A 21,486-nucleotide genomic window follows, 5' to 3' on the forward strand; every position below is an offset into this window, starting at 1 on the left:
ATGGGGAGAAACTGATACTCATATGTCTGAATCAGGAAGATGTGATTGTGTGAAGATCTGCAGTGGGATGATTAAAACCCCTTAGCATGAATAACACTGGGTAGAGCCTTATGTGAAGCAGAAAAGTCAAAGATCTCTGTGTGCACAGATACGTTAAGGTACACTACCATTATCTACATAAACAAGCAGGTTTAATGATCTTCCTGGAGATCTGATCTTCTGGATGAGTGATTATAAAAAAACTGAACATAACATAATGAGAAATTTACCATCTTTTTATCAACAGATGGTAACTGATTAATATGATTTGGGGAATTGATATTATGATTTGATATTATCATCCTGAATTGTAAATGAAAATAAGACCACAGTGAAAATGCAATTAAATATTTAAAATGGACTTTAAATGCCTTAATATTAGTGTATGGTAAGCTAACTCTCATAAAATGATTCTACATTCCCTTCATATTCCATGATGGACTTGTAATGTGCCTGGGGTAGTGATTTTATTGCATCCCTCTAAAATTCATAATATTTTTCACAAGGCAGTTGCAGTATTTGAAGTATAAATGAAATGAGTCATATATTTCCTCTCCTTCACAGCCTATTTAATCATCTGGTTTAAGCTCCTTCTTGACGCTGTCTGTGGCAGAGACATCACAGCTTTGTGTTTGGGCTTTTTATTGGTGATGTGCAGTGGGAGGAGAGACAAGAGGAAGAAGAAAGGAGGGGGAGGAGGAGAGACAGCGGCGGCCAGGCAGGCAGGGAGTACGGAGCAGTGTGAGGTGGACAGCCGCGTTCTTCCTCCCCGTGTGGTAGTGATTTCATGTGGAAGTAGGAGAAAGCGATTGAGAAAAGCAGCCAACTGGTCCTCTGAAACGGAATTTATTTATTGTCTCCCCGCAGAATGTGCACCCCGTGTTGTATCTCGCAGGTGAGGAACGATTGTCCGACTAACTGCTTTTTGTTGTTGTTGAATGGTTGACGGTTGTGAACGTTACAGTGAAGCGTTACAATGGAACGTTACGTTAAGTCGAGCGTCGACTGTTTCAGTGTTGTTTAGTGTTTGTATCAGTATCTGTGGCCACTCACCGCCAGCTAACCCGAGTCAGCGAATTTTTTGTGTGTTCTGGGGGTTTCCGACCCCATTGTTTGCGACCGCAATTTATTAACTGTATGGGGGGGGAATCACTATTTTGTCAGGGAACCGATTGAATAACTTCACTGTAGCGGTGTTAAAGCCGTTGGAAGACAAAGAGAGACGAAGCAAAGCAACTAGCTAAAACATCAGCCACCGAGCGGCGAGTAGCCAACAGTACCTGCTATCAAAAGTACCGTCATGTTTGAATGTCTGTAGACATGTAAGATATGGAAACTGAAACATTATGGCGTGACAGTCCTCACACTTGTCTGCCTAAAGTCGGTGTGATAAATGTATATTCGTTGTTGTTTTCTTGTTTTCTTTACAATAATGCACAGTTGTCCTTTTCCAACCACCAAAGAACATCTTGCTCCCCAGCTCAAAAACTTCAGTCCAATCCGATCTCTAGCCACCACTTCTAGTATAACACCATAAAGCCCTGAGGTGGCTATGGTCAGTTAGTTATTATACTTACTTATACTAAGTTTTACTTTAGAATTACTTGTAAAAGGCAGACAGTTCGTGGCTCACTTAAAGATTAAGTACATTATATGTTTTTGTTTGTCTACGTTATCAAGTTGCACAATACTTTTAAAGGCAGGCAGCTCCTGTCTTGGATGGAAATATACATTGTATACCCAATGAAGGGAATGAATGGTGACAGCTTTTGTTTCTGATGTTTTTGCTTAAAAAGTAATATTTTGTAATTGTAGAATTATCTTCTAGAAAACCAAATTAATTATCTACTCCTATATAATATCATGGCTTATAGTAGAACTAAAAACAGTTGGTGGTTTAATCATGTGTTGTTGAGAAATTAACCCACAACAATTTAGATGGTTTATCACTGAGGTCATCAAGCAGAAATGCTTAAAATGCGAATTATTTCTTTGTGTTGTGAATTCCTTTCGGTTTTGAACCCTTGGTTTGAGAATTGTTTGAAAAGATCAATTTGGACTTTAGAAATATATGACTATTTATTACTATTTTATAGATTGAAGGATTCATCAGGTAATAACCAGCAAATGAATCAATAATGAAAATGATGGTGGTTACATTGTTTGTGTTTCTAAATTATTTGATATAAGTAATGTGAAGTCATAGAATTACTCTGAAAAGATAGGCAGCTAGTGCTGTTAGTTAGAGAGGGTTTTCTTCAGTGCTGAGTGTGTGTGTTTTTTTTTTTGTTTTTTTTTTTTTACTAAGATTGTTTTTGACCACATGATGACCACTGCTGGGCTGCTCTGGTTATGAATTTAATTACTTCCTCATCCCTCATAAGGAGAGCTCACTTTCCTGTTCTTTTCAAAGACAGAAGAACAGCAAAAGATTAAGTTAAAATAAGGGCAAAAAATAAGATCAGTTTTGTCTTGGTGTGCTAAACACCCCATTTAGTTTTGTCACCATCTTTATTTAAGTGTATAGTTATAATTAACTTTTTTTGCATGTGCATATGTGCCCCTCTTGAGGTTTAGAGGGGCCCAAATTGATGTGTGGTCAGTTAATTTCCTCCTTGGCTTGGAAGTGGAAATTAAGGGAGGATGGGTGCTGTTTGGGTTAGATCTGGAGAGAGTACGAGGCGTGGTGTGGGAGAAGCTCTCTTGTAATTTCTCAGTGGGGCCAGGGATGTATGCCATGTTGTGGTGAGATAAGGGGGTAGGCTTTAGCTCAGTGTTGAGTGTTGTCCAAAGCGCTGCAAGCATTGGCTGTGAGTGTGGGACAGGACTGAAACCATGTGGGTGTCTGTAAGCAGCACAGCAATGGCACAGGCAACTTTGGCAGGGTACATGAGTCAGGAGGACCTAGAGGCTAAGAGGCTGTCATTCAGTAAGCATCCTTCCTGATGAAGTATCCTTGAGTAAGACATCAAGCACTGACTCTACACCCTAGCCTCTGTGAATGTGCAAGGAAAAAGAGAATTTTAATGTTGCAAAACTCTTCTCTCAACATTTTTGGCTGTCATGCTTTTATCAGGCTGGTGCAAGATAACCACAAAAGTTTGTTGAGAAATTGGGATTGGTGGGCAGTGTATCATTATTTCTTTATTTTTTTTGTAATTTATTACTGCATGTATACTGCATGTAAAAATGTATTTATTACTACTGTTGCATTTCTTGTAATCAAATTTCTGAGATTCTAAAGAATGCCAGCTGACTGGAATGTAATCTTTTTACATATATAAAGAAAGATTGTGAAATCCTGATTCATCACTTAATGTTCAGCTCAGCAACACTCAGGCAAAAACAGCTGTCGCCATCCGACGGCAGTTTGACTGCTTGTTGCCGAGGTCACAGCACAGTGGCTATAATATCACAGTGAGGCAGGTGATCTTAAAAACAGGTGTTGCTGAGCTTTAAAACCGCCTGACTTGTAAAAGTATAGCCTAAGTGAATACAGCCATTAAACATCTGTAGCTGTCCCCACCAAGATAAATTTCGGTTTCGGTCATGTGTCCATGTGAGACATGTCTGCTATTTCCAGCTTCCTCTCAGGAATTTTGCTGTGGTCAGCAGCAGCAGCAGGGGTGTTTTTTCCCACAGGGACATCATTGGCCAATCTTCCATCTCTTTTGTCTCCCTTTGAACTGTTGTACAGCGGCGATAATGTCTCCCTCAACCTTCTCTTCTTCACATCTTCCCGTGTCTTGTCTCTATAATTTAAGGTTGAAAATGCTGATGCAACTGTGTGAAATGCGAGCTATCTCTTTGAGTGGTGCCTTTACTATCAGTTGATGCACAGTAAAGCTGTGGCTGGTAATGCCGTGATATTGTGTGCAGATCTGTATGACTGAACTCTCACTCAAGTAAACAATGCACTGTGAAGTGAAAGAGGCCTCAGGGTAAACACCATACCTGTTGATCTCAGACTGCCCTGTATTTTGACTATCTTCACATTCTTGTTTGGTCTGTTTCCTTTGGTTGTTTTTGTGACACTCATTGTCTGGACAGGATTGTTTCATTTCTGCCTTTTGTGTTTCAGCTCTTGACTGTACCTCAGTTCCTTTTTGTCTATTGTTTCCATTTTCTCTTTTCCCTTCAGTGGACCAAGGTCTCTCTCTGTTGGTTGTAGCTAGGGGCTATATTTGCCAAGAGAGAAGCAAAGACCTCCCTTTGTGTTGTGGAAACAGAGCAGTGATACATTTTTGGTGTGTGTATACAGCTGCCTAGCTAAATAGACAATAGAAGAGCTGTCACTCACAGTATAAGGTGAAATTGAAGTAAGCCTTGGTCTCGAGCTTGGGCCAACTTTACTTGTGTGTGAGAAATATACTTTCTTGTATCTTACTGTTCTAACGTTTTTGTTTTACCTTTCCCTCTTTTTTTCATGTTTTCCCTCTGCTGGTTTCTCCTCACTACGTTCAACACAAAGCGTTGTTGTAATTTGAGATAAGAGGGTGTGTCCTCAGTTTCGTCTGAGCTGTTTGTCGTGATTCGTCGTGGTCAACTTTATGCAGCGGGCACTGTCATTTAGCTCTAACGAACAGGAAGTTCCCTTAGGTTGAAAGCAGCCAGCTACAGAATAGCATACAGAGGAAAATCAGAATGTACTTAAGTAAGGTAGGGCAGGGAATAAAGATAAATGCATAAGACACCATGAATGAATGAGCAACCACACTGATGGGTTTGAATCAACCTGATGTTTATACTCCCACTGATGCAGTCACTGAGATTTTTATGCCTCTGTCTTCCCTTGAAGTTGTTTTGACAGTGCTCATCTCAGTTGTGAGTCATGTCTGTCTGTGCTGCCATATTTTTCCCACTAAAAACTGTTTGCTCTTGGATGTGTGTTTTTTTTTTTCCACTACTGATAAACATAAAGTCAACATCTTATATCAGCTGATGAAAGTTTTTCCCTCTGTTCAAACTTTGGGAGGGAAATCTATGTCAGCCACAGCAGGAACACATTGTTTCTGTAGCCTGGTGCCAAATGCTGCTGTCACAAGTGCCAATTGTACCAGTCGTATTCATTTATTTATTTTTAGGTTTTTCTTAAGGTATTCCATCCATATCTTTTTGGATGATAATGTCCTCGCTTCCCAACCTGTGGTGTGTTGTTGACACATCTGCTTGGTTGGAGGAGAAAACCCTTAACTGGCTCTCTATCTGTCTACCCCCTCCCTGATTCTCCTTTGCTGTGCTTACTGCGATGTAGTGAGTGACCTATTTTTGCGAACGGTCTGTTGCGTAAGTAGTTGTCTCTGTGTGGGTACATGCTAGTGGTGTTTACCCCTGCGTGTTTGATTCAGTTTCCTGTTTCGTACAAGCACTTTGATTCTTCTCATCGGTGCTGCTTTGAGGATAATAAGGCGGTAGAGAATGGAGGAGGGAAAAACATGGTAATTATCATCAATGCTCACAGTCATAGTCACAGATGTGGCTTTAGGATTGTCTACATAAAGGACTGCATCACATTTGTTGATTAAGCATCCCGCTGTAGGTCAGAGACCTTGCTGAACAAGCCAAGGTCACACAGACTAATTCTGTCTCTGCAACTACTTGCTTTATTTTGAATAGCATTTTTATTCATTTCCTGAGGGTATTCTAAGTGCTTTGTCCTGTCCATCCTGTGTGTGCGTGTGTTTGTGTTTGCTTGTGTGTGTGTGTGTGTGCACTTTGAGCAATATCGTCTTTCTACTGACCCCTAGAACAGCTGGAAAGTAGTGGAGCATTGGGGTGTGAGTGATTTAGGGTAAAGGGCAGCTGATGATAACAAAGAAAGGGTGAAAAGGAGAACATAAGAAGAAGAACGACAAGAGACGACAACAATAAGTCTCCAAGTAACAGGGTGGGGGAGGATGGAGGAAATGAGATGAAGAGAGTGAAACAGAGCTTCAGGCTGAGTGAGGAAGAGATGAGTCTTTGTCTCTTGAGAGTCTCAGTCACAGTGTAGTGAGTGTTGGTGGAGGCTTGTGAAAGTCTGCTTAATTTAACTCTAGGCCGGGGCATACCTCGCAAGTAGCTTTTGAATAGTTCCCTGGTATGCAATAGAATGGGATGATGATCTTTGGGACGGGGTGGCTACAGCAGTATGACAAGCTAGTGGGGGGTTGCTGTTGATATTGAAGTAGGGGTGTACGCTGCAGGCACGCCGACCACCTGCTGACATGCTGGTGGGGCAGGCGGGCAGTGGAGGAGGGGGCTGGGTGGATGGCCCATGAAGTGGGTAGGGTCAGAGTTTGTTACCATGGATATTCTTTTTGTATCTGTGTGTGGTGGAATTCCACAAGACAATTTTCCTCTCATGACTCCCCCTCCCTCTGTCAGTTCTGCAGAGTTCGCTGTTGGGCCCCCTCACTGTGTGCAGTCTGCTGGTGAAACACCCCCTAACTAATGAAATCTAAACATCCTCACAGCTTAAATCGTCCTGTTTTTCCCTGCTTACTTTCGGTCTGTTGTGGTTAATTAATCGGCCATTGAGAGAGACATGTGGTTGCAGCAGAGACAAAGGAAACGGCTTATCCTGTTAAGCTGTGTGTGGTGCAATAGAGCACAGGGGCCACATTAATCAAACTTGGTTTAGATTCAAGGCTAGAAGTCTGTGTGTGCAGAAATATGTAGCCTTGGGGGCAGAATGTCAAAGCTTTTAATGCTCACTCTTCCAGGGTATCTCAAGCATTGGTAAATTGTGTGCACGTGTATGAGCTTGATCCCTACTCCCGCAATTATCCGTGAATGAAAATTGAAACATTCATGTTGGATCCTGATTGGGAATAAACTGGTCTCATTCTGTGTTTGATCAGGCATCAAAGTATCAAAGAAGTCTTTGTGTTTGCTGCCCACAAATGTTACCCAGATAGCACGAGGAGGTCAAATTCATAATTTGACCTATTTTACTGCTGTTCTTATTTCTGCATTACAATGTGGGTAAAGGAACAACATGTGAACCTTACGCTGATTATGAACACATGAACACTGAGAATGAACTCTTTCAAAACAAGTCACAACATTAAAACCAGTTGCCTGTTTCAATGCCGAGGCTGATCGGTGTATGTGTTGACCTTTTTGCTCATGCTTGAATAAAGTGTGGGAAGGGATTCGCTGTTCGTCCCAAGGACACTATAGCAAGACTGATGCAATACTGTTGCAAGGGCTTGAAGCCAGATTTTCAGACGAAGGGTCCCTTTCTTAGTATGGTTCCCCACTTGTTGATTTCTCATCCAAAACGTGCAGATACTTGTTTTGTTCTTTATTTATTTAAGGTTTACGATCCTGATTCATAGGTGGTCACAAGATGTGGCAAAATGATGAGGTTTAAAATTCGTTATGATCAGTCTACCCTCCATGAGATGAGACATAAAAGGTGGAGATGATCGTTGCAGTGCTTTTACTGACTCTTAATAATTCTCACAAATTCCAAAAAATCTTGTAAAAAGAACAACAGACACAGTGGTGCATTCTCGGCTCCCAGAGAGAATTGAGTGGCAATATTATTGGGTTTGGTTTCACATGTTTAAAGAACTATCAGAACAACACCACACACAGCTTGCAGCAAAAAGCTAGGTCATTAGAATCCATTCCTCAGTTGAGGCAAAAACTATTAAGTGGGCCACATAGAAAAGACTGGCAGAGAAACCTCCTGGCGGAGAAAGCAGGGAAGGAGAGGCATGCATTTGGATAGGGATGTAGCTTGATCCTGACCATGTGCCTGTGTGGATCCACTAGTCTGCAGCATACCACACATTACTGGCATCTGGAGCGGAACGCAACACATCAGACAATGTTGTACACTGGCTTTACCACATCAGTACACCCAGATCCCGGCTTAGGACACACACTCAGATAAGGGCTAAGATTACTGTTATGACTGAAAGGCAAATTGAATGGATGTTGCCAGTATGCATGACCAGGTTTGGAGAAAAAAAATGTATTAATGACGAGAGGATCTATATACAGTAGGAATTGTCAGAATACATTTGAGCTACAAAGTTGGGCATCTCCAGTTCAAGTGCGTCTGGGAACCTTTGTTGCATGTTATTCCCCCTGTAGCTCTACTCTCATTTCCTGTCTGTTGATACTGTTCCCTATTTAATACAAACAAAAATGCCCCAAAAATATTATGAAGAAAACAAAATTGAGTTACAAGGTGCATACAGGAAAGTACAGTAAGGAGATACAAAGACAGCTGTGCAAAGACACTGATTAACTAAATACACCCGTAGAAGAGGAACTGTTTTATCGACATACACTAGTGCAGTACTTAAAAGTAACATTGTGATATACACAAGTTGATACCTCCTTTGAAGTAACTGTGGCTTTTAGTCTGGTACAACTTTCGTGAGATGTGTCAGTCCACAGCCATGACACCATCAAATTGATGGGTTGTACCTCTCACTTAATGCTGTAATTACAGTGCGTGAAGAGAGGTTACCTGCCGCGCAGAAAGACTCAAGCCATGGTCAGACTATCCTTGGTATGTGACCTACAGTAGCACCCTCACACTTGCAAAGTCAGTGTCGCATCCCATAAGGGGAGAACATACAAAGGAAGATGGTGCGTGTAAGCCATCCAGCAGTGGAGCACTAATGCTCCACAGTGTACCACACCTTTCACCATAGTGTGTGCAGTCTGAGGGGTAGGAGGCTTAGACAAGCAGGGTGGGGTGGCTGGCTACAGAACGTTGTTATACTTTAAGTATAGAGCTTCCTCTTTCCTAAATAGAACACAGGGCCTGTCTTCATGAGACTGTCCTCCTCCTATATGAGGGCCTGTCAAAAGAAACAGAGTAGGCCTCTGTGTGTGTGTGTGTGTGTGTTGTGTTGTGTGTGTGTGTGTGTGTGTGTGTGTGTGTGTGTGTGTGTGTGTGTGTGTGTGTGTGTGTGTGTGTTTTCAAACAAGAGAGATCACTGTCTGCACTGACCAAGAGTTGCCTCTGTGAAGGAGGGAAAGGGATTTGTCCCATGTGAAAGAAACCATGAATGAGCAAAGAGATAGCCAGGCAGTGTCTTCTATTGCAAAGTTTTCCTCTGTTCAGTATGTTGCCATAATTTTGTCCTCTGGCTCAGACCTGTGATAAGTAGTTTGTGTTGTAAGATTAAGAAGGCTGAAGGAAAGATAAAAATGAACCAGAAGGAATCTGACACTCCCATGCATAAAAGTTTGCCAAAATGGCTTCAACCTCTGAACATTCTTTAAGATAGCTGCTGTTAGAAATGTTGAAGAATGAAATGCCTAAACAGAATCGAATAGATTCATCTGAAAATTTAAATATAATTTTACTAGAAAAATAAGTAACAAGACAAGACAAAGTTGCATTAGTTTAGTCTCAGTTTGTCCCCATAGGATCAGGATATTCATACATTCGTTTTGATCTGTTTGTGCAGACAAAACAAATATTTGTGCTCACACCGTTTTTGAGAAATTAAATATTCAATTTTTAACCTAGAGCTCAGCACCCCATTAAGATCCCAATGACTCCGAAGTGGTGACTTGTTCATTTGCACATTGTTTGTGCATGATTCTGAAAGCAAAACAAAAATAAAAATACAAAAAATAATAATAAAATACAACAAATACATAAGTAGTATTTTACTACTACGTTTGTATATTCTGTACACAGTGCATGTTTGTCCATCCTGGAAGAGAGAATTTCCCTCTTCCTCTAATAGATTCCCTTTTTTTCCTGTAAAAGTTTTTTTCTTCTTTTTTGTGGAGGTTGCCTTGACTGAATCAAGGGTCCTGGTATATAGGGGGGTTTGTTATTCAGATTGTGATTTGGCTTTAGAAATAAAATTTGACTTTGTTTGACTCCGGTAGGTCTGTTAAACATTGCACAATCCCCTGTATAATCTTCAGTGTTTGTGTATCTTGACTCCCAAGCTGTAGGTCAAATCAAATGTCAAACTATCTTTCTGTTGTTTTGGATTATCACTAAAACGACCATATGATTTTTTTTCCCCCCCTTTATCTCTATCTCTGTATCTATTTTTATTTTTTGTCCACTGCTCTCTTTATCTATATTTTCAATGTTCCAAAACAATTTTGATGTAAATAGTAAATATTTGAACTTCAGCCAAATGCATGTTGGTCTTATGATACTTGGGAAATTTTCTTTTGCCTCATTTGCTTCCTTCCAGGAAAGTCAAAGTGCAGGCTCAGCAGCTGACAGGAATGGCTGCAAAAAGAGCACTTAAACTCTGGTCCTCCTTTACCCAAGTGCCCCTTAAATGCATTATGTCTGTACCAGATGGCTCATGATGGTGTGGAAAATCATGAATCTGATACAGTAATGTTTTACTCATCTCTCCCTCTTAATTTTTCTCTGTGTGCAGCTGGCCTGCTGCTGCGGCTCAGCAGCCTGCTCGTGCTGCTGTAACTGCTGCCCCAAGATCAAACAGTCCACGGGGACCCGATTCATGTACGCCCTCTACTTCCTGTTGGTCACCATCATCTGTGTCATCATGATGTCCCCCACTGTGGAGCAGGAGTTGAGAGACAATGTGAGTACATAAATCACACATTTTAATGTATCTCACCCCCAAAACACACATGCATAGAATACACTCAATCTCAAACAAAACTACCTTCTTTTTTTTTTTTTAAACAAGATCCTAGATTACACCAACAAAATAGTGTTGTGAGGGAATTTTGCTTCTGAGCTATGTGTCACTGAGTGATTGAGGGTGAAAGGTCAGCCTGAAGGCCCTTGGTCTGCCTAACACTGATACTGACTGATACTGTCTGGAGGAGACGCCTGTGCGTCTCCTCCAGACACATCTGTGAGTTCTGCTGATACTGAGGAAGCTACGACAGATAATGCACGACCTTGGATGTCCAGCAACAAGTGGATGACATTCTAGGCCTTGCACCTGGGCATGCGTAAATCAAGTTTGCTAATTTATGGTTAACGAACCAATAGAATGTTCACACATCCCTCTCTTCCCACTTCTGTTAGATATTATACCAAATATTGAGAGTAGATTATGGCATTCTTTAGAGCTACTTAAAGGAAAGATCAGAGACTCTCGTCAGAATTGAGGTGACATCATGCACATTTGCTTGTATTGATGATTCCTCCGTTCTCCTCGGCCGAGCTCAATAAACATCTTCAGCGTAAGACATCCAGGGCTCCAGTGGTCTTTCCTTTTCTGAAATCCTCAGCCATCGATGATGATTTTCTCCCTAACAAGTGTCACTTGATCATGTAAAGGTCCACTCAGTATGTGAATGTGGGTTTTTTAACTGTTTAAATCACAGGTATATTTACATATATAATGGAAGAGTTTGTATATGGTTGAAAGTATTACTCATAAGAAGGTAGGGGGGAAATAACAGCACAGAAAAAAAACTATAGCTCTCATCTTTGCTCCATAACAACTTCATTTTCAGTGGAGAGTAAGTGGAGTCTTTTAGAACTCTCACTCCTAAGCCTCTAAGAAATAAGTGCTTCCATCGCATAGTGATGATATATCAGAAATAAAACTCAGGTGTGAGGCCATGATTTCTGGTGTGCAACTGTGTAGGTAGCAGTATGGCTGGTGACATCTTGGAGTGTTATGGGCTGACACACAGTAAAGTTACTGGGCTGATTATTTGGGCATCAACAGTTGGACAAAGTCTTGCCCAGTTGCTCTTAAGAGCAGGGAGATAGCCAGTCACTTGTCAGCTAGTTGTTCTTAACAACGTTATTTTAAAAAGATTAGATTTTTTACAACTAAAACCTGACCTGCTGTCATCACAGTGAGAGAAGGACCATCACCTCAGGCTAACAATGTTCACTTCTTTTCAGCACTGAGGACTTTGCAGGCATTCAGCATATATTGTCTTTCCCATTAATCAGTTCACCTAAATTAGGTTTTTTCATCTATGTCTTTGCATTTCTTGTGCAAAGTGCAGCATAGGTGAGAACGGAAAATTGATTCCTAATGGATTTTCATGCCTGTTTTTGTATAAAAACAAATGAGAATTTGTGCTGTCTTTGGATTCAAGGAAAGGGATTGCTTGTGACACAACTCTTATGTCCACTTGTGAAATATTTTGTTAAATATCTTACAGACTGTCAAGACCAAAAAAAAATCTTTGTTCGTTCAGAAATAAGTAATGTCTGTATTGCCTAGTCTTTGTAAGTTTTAATAATTTTTTTCGTCTGTTCCTAGCTATTAAGACTTGGTGGTCTAGTTTACTGAATAGAAGAGTGGGAATTGGCTCAGTGGCTCTAGTTACCAAGCCAACAGTAGCCTCAATACTATGACCTTTTCCACTGTTTGACCTACTGCTACGCCTGTACAACCCTAACCCCCCCCAAGCTTTGATTCACACATTTTAACTACAGTTAAGTACATAAAATGAGGTCATTTGACAGAAAAGTGAAGTGATAGAAATACATACTGACATGGAGCAGAGGGGAAAGGAAGACTCTCCGCACACATTTTGAAATGGATGTTGTCAGTTGAGCCAACTTTAGTGTTCTGCTTTTCGCTATAAATACAATAAAATTTCAGAGTGTACCAGCATCATCTTGCCAGTGCTAATAGGCAAGATTAAAGATTTATAGAATTGCTACAGGCAAAGCAAACATCCCACTATCTTACCTGTGGATCCCACGAGTATCTACACAGTAGTAAGGTCATAGTCTAAGTGGCAGGAGTTCAGGCTGGCAGCTTTTTGTTTTTTACCGCCCACCTAGCCTCTGAAGTTCCAGAAGTTACACAGGAGAGAGCTGCTGCTCTCTTTTTTGATCTGCAGCATTCATCTTGTTTCTTTTCTCATGTTACCTCTTTGAATCAGCACGATGCAGGATTATTATCAGACTGACTTCCTGTGGTTGTTCAGAATGCTTCAATGGGTGCAGTTAACTACCCCCCTCAATCGGGTGAGTCAGACTGTAGTCATAGTCTGGCAGAATGTCTGAGATGAAGTCCTGATACATCGCTTTCTCAACCCTTTGTCTGCATTTATATTTATAGCTGAATATACAGTATATAAATAAATATATATATATACGTATATATACACACATTTGAGAAGTGATGTTTCTGTTTCTAGGTGTCATACAGTATGTGCAGGTGAATACATGTACACTCAAACACTGAGTAAACAGAAAATAATGATGTTACTGGGAAGAGTACCTTTGACTGACTGTGTTGCCATGGCAATGACTGCAAGCTTCCTCAACTGAAAGCGTATTTGAAGACAGTGATATTTTTTCCACCAATCTTCTTCTGCTGTTTTTTCTTCTGCCTTTCTCTGCCAGTGTCTACAGCACAATATTAAAACGACTCCCCACTGTGTGTCTCCTTGTGAGAGCGGAACCTTGTAAGAGGCCCATCCCGGCACAAAATGGCCTCTGATAGCCCCACGCAAAGCCTGCTGAGTTACACACACATACATACACATATACACACACACTGTCAGTCACACACTGAGCACAGTGGGAAGTCTGAGCTAAGAGAGCAGCCATTGTGCGTATGAGAGTGCTGGTCTTTTCTCAAGAGATTTACAGCAGTCTCAACCAGTCGGCCCCTTTCCCTCTTAATCACAACACCATGGACATGCTAATATGGCCCTCAACATGAGACAAAAGTTCCAAAATGGGCTTTTTACTCTATGTTGTGATCTGGCTCCGGACTGTGCTACACACTGAGGAGATGACAACTCAATCTGCTGGCATGTCACCCATGCTACAACTTTAGGGAGCAAAGTACCCTGCCAAAAACTAGTAAAGCAAAGTCAAACCGTGTATTATCTGAAAGTAAAGATCTGTAGCTCTGTTTGAACTGTTGGGAAAAAAACACTTCTGTTTGAAAACCATTTGACTTTGACTCATATCTCTGCAAGGGGGTGGGGACAGGGGCATCAGTGAAGGGAACAGAAATTTGAGCCTTCAGTCTATGGTTATCAAATTCAGAGACTGTCTCTTCTGATGGCACTGCGCCACTGAAGCACTTCCAATTTTCTGTTGAAGGCCACAGCAAAGGACTTGACTACTTAACTCACCCCATGTTTGCTCTCTTGTTTTTTCCACAGGTCACTGTACTTCAAAATAATTTTTGAAACTTTATGTTAAGACGGATCTCCCGGTCTTTCCGTCTTGCTCGTGCTCCCTCTCCTTTCCCCTCTTCCCAGTCCCTCTGACTTGCTGACAAAAGGCAGTTAATTTATTCATCTATGTCTTTTGTTTGTGTACACTGACAGTTAGTTGTAAGGCCCCTCTAACAGCCTGTAGAGAACGAGGGATGAAAGAGGGCTTCATGGAGAGAAAGAGGGGTTGTTGTCACTGCCTGTTCTCTCTTTCTGCTCCTTTAGAGGCGTGACGCTTAGAATAGACACTATTGGGCCCTTTCTCTGAGGCCACGTACTAGACAAAAATAAGCAGAGGTGGGGGGGGGGTTTCTCAACATTATAATGATCTAATTTAAGTATTTTCTGTGTATTACCCTTGTCAATCAGATCCCCTTCTACGGCAAATTGTGTGAGAAACACAGTTTCTGCAAAACTATGGTTGGCTACTCCGCTGTCTACAAAATGTGCTTTGGCATGGCCTGCTTCTTCTTATTCTTCGCTCTCTTCACCATACGAGTCAACAACAGCACGGGCTGCAGGGCGGCCATACATAACGGGTAAGAAGGCCTCGCATCTTTATCTAAAGCCAAACACATTATAAACAAGCTGGTTTTCACTGAGGCTGGTCAATTCAGCATCTAAGAGAATTGAGCAATAAAATATTGAAAGAGTGTGCAAACAGCCTCTGGTTTTAATTGAGCGTCTCTTTGCTGCGCCTCAATCAATGTAACAGATGGTTTCTGAATAGTTCACTGAACATGAGTAAGACATAGAGATAAATATCAGCTATGTTAACCACCAGATCGTATTCTGCCTGAATATTTGTTATACTCCAAACTCTGTATCTGTATAGTCTCACTTCCTAAAACAATCAAAATTCTGCTTGAGGCTGAGGCTGTTCTGTCAGGAATAATTGTTTTGAATGTTATTATGCTGATTGATTGTTTGTATAACCGTTAACATTATCACTTCTCTAACTGTCAGGTTCTGGTTGCTGAAGTTTATTGTGCTGGTGGCGTGCTGCGTTGGAGGTTTCTTCCTGCCAGAGGAGAAAACATTTCTGGAAGGTAAAAATGGGGCACTTGACTCTAAAGCTGCAGTATTGTAAACTTTTTTTAAAATCTGGATGTAATAATATAATTTTTTTATTAACATATCATTAACATTATTCATCTCTGTGGTCACGAATCAAAAACTACACAGCAAGTAATAAAAAAAATAAAAAAAAGTGGATGTAACAAAAGACAAAATTAATGTCCCGCATCATCTGACCCAAATAAAATAACCCTGTTGATTTTTCTGTAGCTGGACTCTCACAGCTTGAGAGTGCTACTTACAGTAGTTACTGTATAAGCTGTCGTGCTGGTCTTGTCATCAATCAAACAATTTCTCAGTCTCTCTCTCTCTTTCTTTCTCTCTCTGTTCAATGCTACAGTGTGGCGCTACATAGGAGCCTTTGGTGGGTTCATTTTCCTGCTGATCCAGCTCATGCTGTTGGTGGAGTTTGCACACAGATGGAACACAAACTGGTGAGAACAACATGTCTCTCTGCTCCTGTCTCTTTCGTCTCCCACTTATTTTAAGTCTAGCTCATGTGAGCATGGACACCCTGTAAATGAGATCAATGCTGTGCTTTTTATTTGTTCTTGAGAAACTCAGAGGGTTGGATGTATTCCTCTGTGGGGTTATTTGGATGAAAAGAGTATGGAAAGAGGAAGTCATGCAGCTTTGTGTTTTGTGGGTGGAGGGGAGACCTGGCAGCAGGCCCTCCTTTGGAGATTCACAGGATGCATATGGTTTAGGAGTGTGCACTTGGTTTCCCATTTCTCTAACACACACACCACATTACCACAGCAGATTGTTTAAAAAACTTTAAATTATTTGGTCACCGGTTCAGTAAACTTGAACCTCACAATATGTATTGCTATATATACTTGCACTATTTAGTAAAACCTTAAATTTCCAGACCAAGTTAAGTGGATGTGAAAGCACTTAAGTAGCTATAAACCTGTCTTCTTGTCTCTGCAGGGGGCAGGAATAACCCACCAAACATAACTCTTTGTCTTTCTTTGAATCTTTCCTTAGGCTGATCTTCCCTATGTCTGTTTTCTTTGCTTTTTTCCCCTGTTCAATTGATCTTTTTTACTTTATATAATTTGCTTTACCCTTCTTCATGTTGTGTTTTGCCTTCTGCTTCCTCTTCCCCTCTCTCTCTCTCTCTCTCTCTCTCTCTATTTCAATCTGCAGGAGTTCAGGAGTAAAATATAACCGGGCGTGGTATGCTGCTCTGGCCTTTGTGACCCTGGTGCTGTTCAGTGTTGCAGTAGGAGCTGTGGTCTTCATGGCTGTATACTACACCCACCCTGAGGCCTGTTTACTGAACAAAATCTTCCTGGGCATCAATGGCAGCCTCTGCCTCATCATCTCCATGCTGGCCATCTCCCCATGCATACAGAAACGTGAGAAACCTGCACTCATAAGCACATTATCTCTTTTGACTGTGTAATGCAAGTAAGAATACAAGTATTTGCGTTACAGGTGTTGTTCATGGAAAGCCTCTTGGTTTATCACAGAGAGAAATTTATAAAAGGCAACAAATTTGAGACACAATAATCAAACATAGTATAATGATAGAAAGCAGTGATAAGTAAGACTTTCGGCTCGTAAATATATCCGCAACAACTCAGGAATCTCCGTCAGTATTGCCAGTGACATTAAAATGTTGTATTCACCTTTGTGTCCCTGCAGTGCAACCCACATCAGGCCTGTTGCAGCCAGCAGTCATCAGTGTGTACGTCATGTATCTCACCTTCTCAGCCTTCTCCAGCAAACCAAAAGAAAGTGAGTATGAAGTGTCACTGCCATTGTTTATGTTGGGTAAGGCTTATTAATGCTACAGCATTACGATACCATGTAAAACACAATGCTGTGACACAGTGACACATGTAGGAATGGGACACTTGTCAATGTAAATGAATATTGTGAATAAAATACATTTTAGATTTTATTACCCTAAACATTGCAACTATTAGTCATAACCAAAAGGATGAAGCCCCTCAAACTGCACACACTGTAGAGTAGACATATTTAAGTAGACATTTATTTCTTTGAAGTGACCTGCGTTTTTAATAATGTTTTAAGATTATCATTTATTTCGGTAATATTGATTTTCACTTTCTGTCACCACTGCTAACACTGCCAAAATACTCACACAACTTGCTGCATCTTTTGCAATCTCCCTATTCCTTATACTCCTAATACTCCCTCTGCTTCCTCCTTACCTCATCCATCTCTGTCTGCACATTCTTTCTCTCTAGTTCTGGAGAGAGATGGTGTGAACACAACCGTGTGTGTGTTCCCCTTCAACTCTGGGACGGAGAGCGACAAGAAGATTGTCACCATTGTGGGAACCGTTATCCTGTTTGGCTGTGTCCTTTACTCTTGGTAAGAGAGACAAACACACACACACACACACACACACACACACACACACACACACACACACATCTCTTGCTTCTCCTTTTTCCTCATCTCACTGTCTACATATACAAACCAATTTTCCCTGCAATATATCTCTGTTTAGTGTTATATCATTGAATTTATAGAGTGGGGAGATTATGCAAAGGCTAAAATCCCAACCCATTAACTGCAGTTCTGTTCTAGGCCATGTGGAATAAAAGTAATGTATTTTATGGCAGGCTGTAGCGACAGAGACAGGGTAGTTTTGATTGGCTGTGACTTCAGAGAGGCAGTGTATGATTGGCTGTCTCTGACCTAAGGGGGTGAGAGACAAGAACCGTGCCTTTTTGCATTTGTTCACATGTGTTTCCCATTAAGTGGAGGCATCATGTCTCTTGTGGTTGTTCCTTGAAGGAGAGGGAACTGCAAATTATTGGAAAAATACATAGTGACGGAATTACAACCTTTCTCTGTCTCCATCTGTCTTTATATTTCTTTCTCTATTTCTCTTTTTCCACACTCCCTCTAGCTTGACGTCCACCACCAGGCGAAGCTCTGCAGCGCTCAGGGTGTGTAGGAACAGTGAGCCAGAGACTGAGGTAAATGCACAAATATTCAGATCACACTGAGTGTGTGAGTTAATGAAATATGCAGACTGGTTTAACAGATAAACTTGAATATCCCACTGACCAGGCACTGCCAATTAGACGTCCTTATCAAATGAAACAGAGACCCAAGAGACATAAAGTCTGTGTGTCTATTTGTGTATGTCTTTTCAAATGTTTAATTCAAGCTTGGTGGTAACCTCTATGTTTCCTTTACCTTGCAGAGAGCTCGTTGCTGTTTCTGTTTTGGAGATGACACAGGTGAGGAAAGTCAAATCATTCCCCCCTTCACCAACACATCTTTATTTATCCCCCTCGCCTCTCCAGCCTGTTCAGTGTGTATGCATATGTCCCCAGCCTTAGTGTTTGCACACAGAGGGGCTATGCTCATTGCTATTCCTCAGCCAGATTGAGGATGGTGAGAAAGTATTGGTCAGCAAACACAGATGATGTCACTGTTACTAGGAGGTTAGTATGACACAGTGAAGCAGGCCCAGTGAGGAGATGGGATTGTGGGTAGGCTCACACCGCCACCTGCTGGAAATAAAACATAACAAAACAAATATAAACATAAGAAAAAATAACACCACTTATATGATACATATTTATTTATCTTAGAAATTAAATCAGTAAATGTGAATTGATTGAATGAAATTAATCAGCCCGGAATGGCATGGGACTTTATATCATATCTTTCCTCCAGTGTTGTAAGCATTTCACGCATTGAATGAGTCACTCACCCACATTCTCTTTGCATGATTTAACGTCTACTTTTCAGATGACTATGACGAGGAGAAGACTGGTGGGGGGCAGAATGTTGTGTATGATGAGAGAGAGGGAACTATTTATAGCTACTCCTACTTCCACTTTGTCTTCTTCCTGGGCTCCCTTTATGTCATGATGACCGTCACCAACTGGTTTCAGTAAGTGATACTAACTGTGACACACTGTCTGAATGTGCTGTGATTGCGTGTTTATGTGTACACAGTACTCCAGTTGTGGACAGTAGGTAATAGGCAATCGATCAGTCGATCAGTTAACCCGGAACTAAATTTAGACCCTGGTTCCTGCAGTAGAAACGTGCCTTTTGTCACCTTATCATATACAAAATAATCAGGTTAATAATCAATAATCAGGTATGCCTATTGGTACAGGTGGTCAGTGGTGTCTTAGTTGGATTACGATGGCACTGTTGTTTAATGGTGTTAAAATTAGAAATCAGTCCCAGTGTTTGTCTTCGTGCACTTCTCTCACTGTGTGCTTCTTTTGCAGTTACGATGACCATAAGATTGAGAAGCTGTTGGAGGGGAGCTGGTCAGTGTTCTGGATCAAGATGGCCTCCTGCTGGGTCTGTCTCATCTTCTACTTCTGGACCCTCATTGCTCCTATGGTCTGCCCAAAGCGTTTTGAGGCCTAGGATGCACATCACTTCACTAGGATCAGGCTGCTCTGATTCTTGGGATGTAGGTAGGCAGAAGCTGGCACGCCGAGCCAAGGGACCACCACAACCCCCCCTTTACATTAAAACACAGCCCGACACTACACTCAGCGTTGGAAATGGAGAATTATCTGTTGCCTTTTGTTTTATATGCTAGTGTTTGTTTTACGTTTTTTGACAATGTTAAGCTGTTAATACCTTGATGGTAATTTTTTTTTATTCTTTACTACCACTGATTCCTGGAGTTTTGTATGACTTACAGGTGTGAAATTACAGAGAGAATCATGGGAGGTGAATTACATTGTGAAGCATCCAGTCCCTGTAGATTCACTGGTAATGTCAGACTTGAAAGTGTATTTTGTAAGTGTTTCCTTTGTGTGTCAGTTTTTCTCGGATTCTCGCTTTTACTCTCAGCCAGGCATTTCAGTTCTGTACAGTTGGACCATAAAGTTGTAGCAAAGTTTTAGGACAAATCTATTTCAAGTTAAGAGATGTTACAAGAGAACCTGTATTTATTCAAGTGTGTCTTAAGAAAATGAAAGAAGGAATGTGGTGCCAGTTGAATTAGATTTGGCCCTGACTCTGTTTAAAAACTCATCTCTCAGGCTCACATGTAAGCTGTATATGATTATGCTTTGTTATATTGTCCCCTTTTGTAGAAGTTTTCTATGCAAAGGAGCAAGCTCTTTTCAATATTAGATATCACAGTGTTGTGAAGTTTCCATATAGATCACAAGGATAAAGTTTCAGATTTTATTAATGTCAGTGCTCCCTTTGAGCCACTTCTTTTCTTAGTAAAATCCATATCATACAAACAATATTTTGAGTCATTGGTGTACGGGGCAGTGCTCTTCAAATCAACCTGCCTTACGTTAGAGTGGACATTGGTCTCTGGAAGAGCTCAGTGACACAGATGAGGAATGTTTGCCAAAGGTAGATGTCAGAAAACAACAATCTTCTCTATCAGATTGTTTGGTCTGTTACAGAAAAAAATATAACGTAGAACATTATGTATTTGCATGCACACACAGACACTCAAGCTGTTTACCTGTTTTCTGTACAGTCATAAAGGCTTTTTGCCTTGTCTTTGTTACAGTCAGCTCATAATGATGGTCAGAATAAGGTCACGTGAGTGCTTTTATTAGTACGTTTTTCAACACTGGATGTTGAGTTTAATGCCGAATTCAAATTCAGACAAAGACCTTCACCTGTATGTTACCTGTGAAACTGATTTTTTTTTTTTAATATTGTATACAGATACAATATATTGCACATTGTCATCTGCAAGTCCTTTTATGTTTCTCACTCATCAATAAACCAGTACATTGTTTTGTCTAAATGTATTCCTAACATGTTTTATAACACCTGACGTGTACATTTTGGCTAAAGTTCTGTGATCTGTGGAAATCTTTTTATTTGACTTATGCTTTATATACCTGCAATCTGTCATGTGACTTATCTTTTTTTTTGGAAATAGTTCTGCATTTGAATTATTGGCATGAATGTAGAAATTAAATGGTGCTCAGCAGCTTTGACATCAAGCGACTAAACTGAAAATTAGGCAACAGGACCCACCATGAAGGCTGTATGAAGCCACAACCTTCAGAAACACTTTTTGACCAAGTTGTATGTTTGAAATCTGGAGATGTGGGTGCCAAGCAGTTCACACTGTTGGCACTTCCAATAAACCATCCATTGAACGCCATGTGGTGTCTTTATTTGCTAATGTAGTTTTCCTTCATACTGATAAATATGAAGAATGTNATGTTTGAAATCTGGAGATGTGGGTGCCAAGCAGTTCACACTGTTGGCACTTCCAATAAACCATCCATTGAACGCCATGTG

At 40.8% G+C, this 21,486-nt stretch overlaps 1 protein-coding gene across 1 annotated transcript; it reads left to right on the plus strand.

The window, feature by feature from the left end:
* Window positions 1-742: 742 nt before the first annotated feature.
* On the plus strand, window positions 743-21,346 carry serinc5 (serine incorporator 5). Its single transcript, XM_022758241.1, has 12 exons — window positions 743-934; window positions 10,410-10,577; window positions 14,527-14,696; window positions 15,124-15,206; window positions 15,575-15,668; window positions 16,387-16,598; window positions 16,888-16,980; window positions 17,457-17,583; window positions 18,128-18,197; window positions 18,428-18,464; window positions 18,982-19,126; window positions 19,476-21,346. Exons 1-12 carry the CDS (start codon window positions 908-910, stop codon window positions 19,618-19,620), a joined length of 1,371 nt encoding a protein of 456 aa, XP_022613962.1. The 5' UTR covers window positions 743-907; the 3' UTR covers window positions 19,621-21,346.
* The last annotated feature ends 140 nt before the right edge of the window (window positions 21,347-21,486 follow it).

This window comes from Seriola dumerili, unplaced genomic scaffold (assembly GCF_002260705.1).
Source record: "Seriola dumerili isolate Sdu_G_001 unplaced genomic scaffold, Sdu_1.0 BDQW01000017.1, whole genome shotgun sequence".
NCBI classification, from domain to species: domain Eukaryota; kingdom Metazoa; phylum Chordata; class Actinopteri; order Carangiformes; family Carangidae; genus Seriola; species Seriola dumerili.